The sequence below is a fragment of the Penaeus vannamei genome, chromosome 32, assembly GCF_042767895.1.
Source record: "Penaeus vannamei isolate JL-2024 chromosome 32, ASM4276789v1, whole genome shotgun sequence".
In the NCBI taxonomy this organism is placed as follows: domain Eukaryota; kingdom Metazoa; phylum Arthropoda; class Malacostraca; order Decapoda; family Penaeidae; genus Penaeus; species Penaeus vannamei.
The window spans coordinates 2768209-2778208 of NC_091580.1; the positions used below are offsets into that span (position 1 = coordinate 2768209).

The window sequence follows — 10000 nt, forward strand, 5'->3', positions numbered from 1 at the left end:
CGTGTGTGGCAGTTGATGTACCGATGCTGTACGTGTAAGGCAGTTGATGTACCGATGCTGTACGTGTGTGGCAGTTGATGTACCGATGCTGTACGTGTAAGGCAGTTGATGTACCGATGCTGTACGTGCGTGGCAGTTGATGTACCGATGCTGTGCGTGTGTGGGAGTTGATGTACCGATGCTGTACGTGTGTGGCAGTTGATGTACCGATGCTGTACGTGTAAGGCAGTTGATGTACCGATGCTGTACGTGCGTGGCAGTTGATGTACCGATGCTGTGCGTGTGTGGGAGTTGATGTACCGATGCTGTACGTGTAAGGCAGTTGATGTACCGATGCTGTACGTGTGTGGCAGTTGATGTACCGATGCTGTACGTGTAAGGCAGTTGATGTACCGATGCTGTACGTGCGTGGCAGTTGATGTACCGATGCTGTGCGTGTGTGGGAGTTGATGTACCGATGCTGTGCGTGTGTGGCAGTTGATGTACCGATGCTGTACGTGTGTGGCAGTTGATGTACCGATGCTGTACGTGTGTGGCCGTTGGTGTACCGATGCTGTGCGTGTAAGGCAGTTGATGTACCGATGCTGTACGTGTGTGGCAGTTGATGTACCGATGCTGTACGTGTGTGGCAGTTGATGTACCGATGCTGTACGTGTGTGGCAGTTGATGTACCGATGCTGTACGTGTGTGGGAGTTGATGCACCGATGCTGTACGTGTGTGGCAGTTGATGTACCGATGCTGTACGTGTAAGGCAGTTGATGTACCGATGCTGTACGTGTGTGGCAGTTGATGTACCGATGCTGTACGTGTGTGGCAGTTGATGTACCGATGCTGTACGTGTGTGGCAGTTGATGTACCGATGCTGTACGTGTGTGGCAGTTGATGTACCGATGCTGTACGTGTAAGGCAGTTGATGTACCGATGCTGTACGTGTGTGGCAGTTGATGTACCGATGCTGTACGTGTAAGGCAGTTGATGTACCGATGCTGTACGTGTGTGGCAGTTGATGTACCGATGCTGTACGTGTGTGGCAGTTGATGTACCGATGCTGTACGTGTGTGGCAGTTGATGCACCGATGCTGTACGTGTGTGGCAGTTGATGTACCGATGTTGTACGTGTGTGGCAGTTGATGTACCGATGCTGTACGTGTGTGGCAGTTGATGTACCGATGCTGTACGTGTGTGGCAGTTGATGCACCGATGCTGTACGTGTGTGGCAGTTGATGTACCGATGCTGTACGTGTGTGGCAGTTGATGTACCGATGCTGTACGTTCACTGTACTGTTCTGATTTAGCACCTGTAGCTTCAAGTCTCTTATGTTATTATAATTTGCGTATGAGAGAGAAGTAAGAATACGTTCTATTCTTCTCTGTTCTGATTTTACATCTTCTCTTGCTTCAAATTCCTGGTATTAAAGTACTTTGTGCATTAGGGAGAATTGAGGATAATGAGTCAATTATGAGACCTCATAACCTTCACGTTTTTGGTTCTCATTGAGGTCGATACCAGAGGCTCTTGCTAATGTGTAGTGAATTAGCATGACTTTCAACATTCGGTGTTCGCAAAAGTGTTCTCATCATTTCGCTCTTGAAATAACACGGCGGTGTCACTGTACGAATGATGATTAACATGCATTATAACTGGATTTTTTTTTTTTTTTTGTAAGAATGAATAAGAAAAAAATGAAACAAATATGTATACTTTCTTTTTTTGTTGTTGTTGTTTTCTTTTTTTATTTGTAAGAATGAATAAGAAAAAAATGAAACAAATATGTATGCTTTCTTCCACTTTGATACTCACTCTTCAGCGGTGTTTATGAAAGAATATTACTTTTCCCCCTCTTGGTGTGACATGGCATTATGGCAACACATGAAGCAGTACGGATATTAAGATACTTTAGCCCTCACCCCCCCCCCCCAAAAAAAAAAAAAAAGAATAATGAATGAATAATAGTAATAAAGATAAAAGATAATGATAGATAAATGATAACAATAATAATGAATAAAATAAACAAAAAATCCACATGACGAAATATGTTACAATTGACCAGGCTTCCCTGATTAATAGCATCAGGATTTTAAATGACTTCTACAAGAAATTTTAGCAAAGACCAGTTTCCCTCATCACCTGCAGACCGTGCTGGAGGACCACAACTTCTACCTACACACACACACACACACACACACACACACACACACACACACACACACACACACACAAAAAAAAAAAAAAAAAAAAAAAAAAAAAAAAAAACTAGATAAATAAATAAATGGATAAAAAAAATGAAAATAATAAAAAACTAAATAATGTTAAGAAAATTGTGACAGGACTCTTCCCCCGCTTTTCTTTAGATTGAAAAAAGTCCTCCAAGAGCAAGAGCAAAAATATATAATCAAGGAAAGGATTTGAGAAATAATCATTTACTGAACAATGAACCACAAATCAAGAATTCTGGAGACATAGTAGATACTACTGACCTAAAAAATATCAGTAGGCATTTTTTCTTTGTTTTCTTTCTGTTATGATATGATTCTACCGTCTTAAATACATTTTTTCCCGTTATATTACGTTATGATTGATGTGATAGGTAAGGTTCATAAAACTTCCTCACCAGATTTAAATTTTCAAATCGGTTTTAATGATTACCAAGATGTGAAAATCTGCCATTGCATTGTAACAATCCATTGTTAAAATCTTCTAGTTGGATTTTTTTTGGAAACTCTGCACTACATTAAGTTCGAAGTCCATTGTTAAAATCTTCTAATAAGATTTTTTTGAGAGCTCTGTTATTTATCACTTAATCCGCTAAATTAATTTCTTATCGTGTCAGATTTCCTTTAGCGGTCTAATAAAGTATCAAGTTTCTTCTCTCTCTCGTACACTCAAACACACGAACACATAAACACACACATGGACACACACACGAACACATAAACACATGCACACACACACACACGAACACATAAACACACACACACACGAACACAAACACACACACAGAATGAGATACATGCACACACACACACACACACACGAACACATAAACACATGCACACACACACATACATATGTGCGTATGTATACGTTGATGATCCATTAGTACAAAGTTAATGGGAACATCGTACGCGGATATTTACTCAGACACATGTACTACTTTTGCCATTTCCATTTAGAAATACAGGAAGAAAAGAAAGAAGAAAAAAAATATATATCCATCTATCTATCTATATACATACATATATATATATATATATATATATATATATATATATATATTATACATATTATATATATATATATATATATATATATATATATATGTACATATATATATATATATATATATATATATATATATATATATATATATATATATATATACATATATGTATGTATATATGTATGTATACATGTATATATATATATATATATATATATATATATATATATATATATATATATATTATAAATATATATATATATATATATATATATATATATATATATATATATATATATATATATATATTATAAATTCTACTTGGGCAGTTAATATTTTATGATAATATATGCTCCATTGAAACACTGGAATGTCAAGCAATCTTGACATTCCAGATAAAAAGTGCTTAGTCATAGTCCCAAGCTTTTCTGGGTCAGTTTGGATATTACTAATTTTTTTATTTCATTGTTGTTGATTTAAATGTAATAAGAATAAAAAAAAAAAATTTAATCTTTACTAACGCTTATACCTTAAACCGGCTTTGTTTTGCCATTTTCTTTCTCCATTTTGGGTAGAATGTATTAAGGAATTAAAGAACACGAGACACGTTTTGTGTTTTTTTTTCTAATTCATACTGTATTGCGTTACACGATTTTTAAAAACAATTTTGGTCTATAAAAATAGTATTCACATGCAACCACATAATGTAGATAAATATATCACATGAAAACAATATCAATAGTAGTAATAATGATAATGATATTGGTGATGATTATAACAATACATTAGACATTCTAATGTAGAATATTTACAAAATATTGAGATTAAATTTTTTGTTCTAATATAGAACAATTATACTGTTAACTTTTCAGAAAAATCAGCTCATGCTGTGAACTTTAAACGGGATACAATAATGTTGATAACTCATTGTTTACATAATTATCATTAGTAGCAGTAATTGTATCATTATCATCATTACCATCATTATCATTATATCAGTTTGCATATTGTATAAAATGACTTTTTGCTTTGGTATACAGATGATTGTTTTTGAAGTAAGAAAAAGGAAAAAAAAAAAAAAAAAAAAAAAAAAAAAAAAAAAAAAAATATATATATATATATATATATATATATACATATATATACATACATACATATATATATATATATATATATATATATATATATACATATATATACATATATATATATATATATATATATACACATATATATATATATATATATATATATATGATATATATATATATATATATATATACATATATATATATATATATATATATATATATATATATATATATATATATATATATATATGTATGTATATATATATATATATATATATATATATATATATATATATATATATATATATATATATATATATATATATATATATATATATGCTAAAGCTACAATCACAATTTAGAACTATTCACAAGTCATGTCATAGTCATACGCAAAGAAAAATTAAACTGTTAGTACTAAATCATATACATCTGCTTCCTGCATATGCAAATTCCACGAACAGCTATGTGCTTCTTGCCATATCGAAGTACTCTTGGTCCACTTTGTACCCGAAGAGCTGGAAGTCAAGGAGGTACCGCTGGTGAAGCTGCTGTAACTGCTGGTAGTTCAGCTGTGAGAATTCCTGTGGGACAGCTTCTTTGGCTTTCTCCTCGTGAGGGTCAGGCTGGTGGAAAAAAGGGGAAAAAATACTATTTGGAAACAGGAATGTTGATAGTTTTAATCGTTCTAAGGTTAATACTATTATTTCTATTATTACTATTACTGTGGAACTTGTGAGTGTTCTGATGATAATAGCTAGCATTATTATTAATATCGTCATTATAACATAAGTAGTGGCAGTGCTTGATAACGCTAATGATAACAATAGTAATTCGATTATTATTATCATTATTACAATTATCATTATCACTATTATTACTATCATTATCATAACTGAATATCTTAAATGATGATTAGATGATTCGGTTTTACGTCACAACTCCCACAACTCTCTCTAACTACTACTCAAAATCGTAAAAAGGAACCAGCAGTTTCTGAATGAAAAATAAGATTAGAGACAGTGACCGAAAACTTCCACAGCTGAGTGGGTTTTCCCTTTCTCTATCTCTGTATGTTTATTTGTCCGGCTGTCTGTCTCCGTGTCCTTCACTCCTCTTTCTCTCTCTCTCTCTCTTTCTCTATCCCTCCTCCCTTTTTTCTCTCCCTCTCTCTGCCTTTCTCCCTCTCTCTCTCTCTCTCTCTCCCTCTCTCTGCCTCTCTCTCTCTCACCCTCCTCTCTCTCTCTCTCTCTCTCTCTCTCTCTCTCTCTCTCTCTCTCTCTCTCTCTCTCTCTCTCTCTCTCTCTCCTCCCACCCTCCCTCCTCCTCACCCTCCCCCTCCTCACCCTGCCTCCTCCTCCCTCCCTCTCTCTCTCTCTCCCTCCCTCCCTCCCTCTCTCTCTCTCCTCTCCCTCCCTCCTCTCTCTCTCTCTCCTCCCTCCCTCCTCTCTCTCCCTCCCTCCCTCCCTCTTCTCTCTCTCTCTCTCTCCTCTTCCTCCCTTCCCTCTCTCTCCCTCCCTCCCTCTCCTCTCTCTCTCTCTCTCCTCTCCCTCCGTCTCTCTCCCTCTCTCCTCCTCCCTTTCCCTCCCTCTCTCTCTCTCTCCTCCTCCCTCTCTCTCTCTCTCTCCCTCCCTCCTCCCTCTTCTCTCTCCCTCCCTCCTCCCTCTCTCTCTCCCTCCTCCCTCTCTCTCTCCCTCCCTCCTCTCTCTCCCTCCTCCTCCCTCTCTTCCTTCCTCCCTCCTCCCTCCTTTCCTCTTCTCTCCCTCCTCCCTCCCTCCTTCTCCTCCTCCTCCTCTCTCTTCTCCTCCCTCCCTCCTCTCTCTCCCTCCCTCCCTCCTTCTCTCTCTCTCTCTCCCTCCCTCTCTCTCTCTCCCTCCCTCCCTTCCTCCAAGTTTGAAGTAACACCGAGAGGACTGATCCCCAACAAGCACTCACCTCCTCCTTGAACTCATCGTAACCGGCCAGGAGGGCGAGGAAGCGCTCGTCCTCGGCCAGGGTCTCCATCTTGAGGACGAGGTTGTAGTCGCTGCCGCACACGTTGCACTGCACCCACAGCGGCGCGAGGGACTGGTCCTGGGGATTTTGGGCTTGGATCAGGGGAGGGTGTACGTGCGCGTCTATGTACACACACGCACACACACACACACACACATATATATAGAGAGACGCACATACACATATGTATACGTATATAAATATGTATATGTATAAGTGTGTTAATATATATATATATATATATATATATATATATATATATATATAAATAAATAAATATATATATATATATATATATATATATATATATATATCATATATGTATATATACATATATACACACACATATATATACGTGCATATATTTAAATAAAAATGCTAGAAAAAAATAAAAAAATAAATAAATAAAAAATAAAAATAAAAACCGAGCAAATAAAGCAGAAGGATTTTTTTTTTTAAATACAATAGACAATAAAGAAGAAAAAGAAAGTAGACACGAAGACAGACATTCAGAGAAGCAGGTCCCTCACCGTGCCCTCCCAGTCGTCCGCCGTCTTGAGGTCCTTCGTCAGATCCACGACATACTTCACGAACTCCTCGAAGGTAGGAAAAGGAGAGGATTCAGTACTGTTGGTGGGTCGATACCATAGGATGATCCGCGTCTGAAGCTCCCTGAAGCGGACCTTGTTGGGCTTCAGGTTCAGTTTGCTGATCTTGTCCCGGTAGAGGGAGAGCAGGCTGGGGGGAAAAAAGAGGGGGTGTGGGGGTGAGTTTGGGGTGGGTGGGGTGTGAGGAGGGGGGAGGTGGAGGAGGTGCAGGTGGGTAGGGGGTTGGAGAAAAAGGGGTGGGGTGAGTTGGGGTGGAGGTGGGTTGGTTGGGGGAGGGGGTGGGGTGAGTTGTGAGGAGAGGGGTGGGGGTGAGTTGGGGGAGGAGGTGGGTTGGTTGTGGGAGAGGGGTGGGTAGGGAGGGTTGGAAAAAAGGTGGGGGTGAGTTTGGGTGGGGTGGAGGAGGGGGTTGGTTGGGAAAAGGGGTGGGTGGGTAGGGGGGTTGGAAAAAGGGGGGTGAGTTTGGGGGCGGTGAGGTTGTGGGGAGGGAGGTGGGTTGGTTGTGGGGAGGAGGGGTGTGGGTACGGGGGTTGGAAAAAAGGGGTGGGGGTGAGTTGAGGTGGTTGTGGGGAGAGGGGGGTGGTAGGGGGGGTTGGAAAGGGGTGGGGGTGAGTTGGAGGGTGGGAGGAGGTGGGTTAGGGGGTTGGAGGAAGGGGTGGAAGGAATTGGGGTGAGGTGGTGTTGGTTGTGGTGTGAGTGGGTGTGGGGGCAGGGGTGTGACTATGTGAGGGGGGCGGGGTGTTGTGCAAATGTGTGGGTGGATGAGGGCGTGTGTGTGAGTATGGGTAGGGGTGGGGAGAGGGGATGAGTGGAGTGTGGGGGTGTGTGACTGTGGGGGATTTGTGTGTGAGAAGGTGGTTGTGTATGTGTGATTGGGGGAGGGGTGGTGTATGAATGGAGGGGGGGTATTGTGTGGGTGTCTGTGATGATGTACATATATCTATATCTATCTATCTATATCTGTCTATTCATCTATATATATCTATATACATACGGAGATGCAGACTCACACATGCACAAAATCGCACACGCAAGCACACACCACCCACATACATACAAACACACACACACACAATTTCCACACAAACACACACACACTCACACACACATTCAACACAAACACACACACACACACACACACACACACACACACACACACACATTCAACACAAACACACACACACACACACATTCAACACAAACACACACACACACATTCAACACAAACACACACACACACATTCAACACAAACACACACACACACATTCAACACAAACACACACACACACATTCAACACAAACACACACACACACATTCAACACAAACACACACACACACATTCAACACAAACGCACACACACACACATTCAATACAAACACACACACACACACATTCAACACACACACACACACATTCAACACAAACACACACACACACACACACATTCAACACAAACACACACACAAACAAAACAAACACCAAAAAAGAAAGAAAGAAAGAAAAAAAAAAAGCTACCCCCCCTCCTCAAAAAAAAAGAAAAAAAAAAAAAAATAATAATAATAATATGCAGCTACGAGGCCCAAGGAACCACCTGGCGAAGGGATGCCTGACGCTAATGACTCGAACAGCGCTCCTGAAGGCGCGGTTGAGGTCGTCCTGGTTATCTGGAGGAGGGTACGCGCTGAAGAGACTGGGTCGTTTCGTCTTCCTCTGTTGGGTCAAGAAAGGTCAGTCTTATTAATCATTATTACCTTTTTTTAATCGTTATTATTAAATAATTATTAATTATCATTACCTTTTTTTAATTGTTATTAGTAAATAATTATTAATCATCATTACCTTATTTTAATCATTATTAGTAAATAATTGTTAATTATTATTACCTTTTTTAATCATTATTAGTAAATAATTGTTAATTATCATTACCTTGCTATCAACAGCTTTTAATCAGCCTGTTTGTTCAAATTGTTTGTTAAAATTGATCCGATGAATTTACATAAATACAGATGCAGATATAAAGGCCTATCTGTCTATATATCTGATAGATATACATTCAATTTTCATAAATACAGATGCAGAAATAATGGCATATCTATATATCTGATAGATATATATTAACCACATTAACCGTCTATGTACCAATTCCTATATACTTATACCTATGCTTGTGTGATTTAAAAAAAAAACCTGGTTCCCTTACCTTGGTGCGACTCCTCACGCCCTCGCCGCCGCCGCCCACGCCCTCGCCGCCGCCCACGCCGCCGCCCACGCCCTCGCCGCCCACGCCCTCGTCATCGCCTCCGCCCACGCCCTCGTCATCGCCTCCGCCCATGTCTTCGGCCTGATCCTCGTTGCCTCGGGGTGGGCGTAGGGACTTCAGGAGGGAAGACGACGAGGTGGTCTGTGGGTGGGAAAAAGGGGGCGGTTTTTGATTTGGTCAAGTTCTCGTGTTTTTTTTTTATCTTTTCTTTTTTTATATTTCTAGATTTGTTTGGGTTTTTTCTCTTTCTTTCTTTCTATTTCTCTCTCTTTCTTTCTTTTTGTTTTTTTCTCTTTCTTTCTTTCTTTCTATTTCTCTGTCTCTGTCTGTCTGTCTGTCTAGCCTACATCTTTTCTTTCTTCTTCTCTCTCTCTCCTCTCTCTCTCTTTCTCTTCATTTTACTACTATATACTTTTCTGCAATCAATCTGCTAAAAAAAAAAAAATGCTTTTACCACCAAAATGATAATCAGAAAAAAAAAATATTATTAACTTCCTCACACTCAAAGAGACATTCTATAACATTTTATAACAATAAAGATTCGTAATGAAGAAAAAAAAAAACTATAACACAAATATTATCCTAAATAACAATAAATAACTGCAAAATCAATCATAATACCACTCACAAACTTTGTTAATATATGATAGCAAAACCATGTTATTCGTGTATTCAAAAATACGTTTTAGTAGAAGTTGGTAACATATTATAGTCACGTACTTAATAACCTTTTCTTGTGAAGCTATTAAATCTAATTTCCAAGATAAATAATGAATAAAAAACTGTATTTTCCTATAGTAGTTTTACATTATAATTTCTTGGGC

The 10000-nt window shown here is 38.8% G+C and overlaps 1 protein-coding gene across 1 annotated transcript in view; it reads right to left on the bottom strand.

Moving 5' to 3' along the window:
- Nucleotides 1–4664: 4664 nt before the first annotated feature.
- LOC113811432 (uncharacterized) overlaps nt 4665–10000 on the bottom strand; it is an 8166-nt gene continuing 2830 nt past the window's right edge. The window contains exons 3-7 of the mRNA XM_070144394.1: nt 9117–9317; nt 8508–8626; nt 6839–7046; nt 6249–6386; nt 4665–4939 (exon numbers count right to left, since the gene is read on the bottom strand). Coding sequence (XP_070000495.1) covers nt 4778–4939; nt 6249–6386; nt 6839–7046; nt 8508–8626; nt 9117–9317 — 828 coding nt within the window. The 3' untranslated portion in view covers nt 4665–4777. The remainder of the gene's footprint in view (nt 4940–6248; nt 6387–6838; nt 7047–8507; nt 8627–9116; nt 9318–10000) is intronic.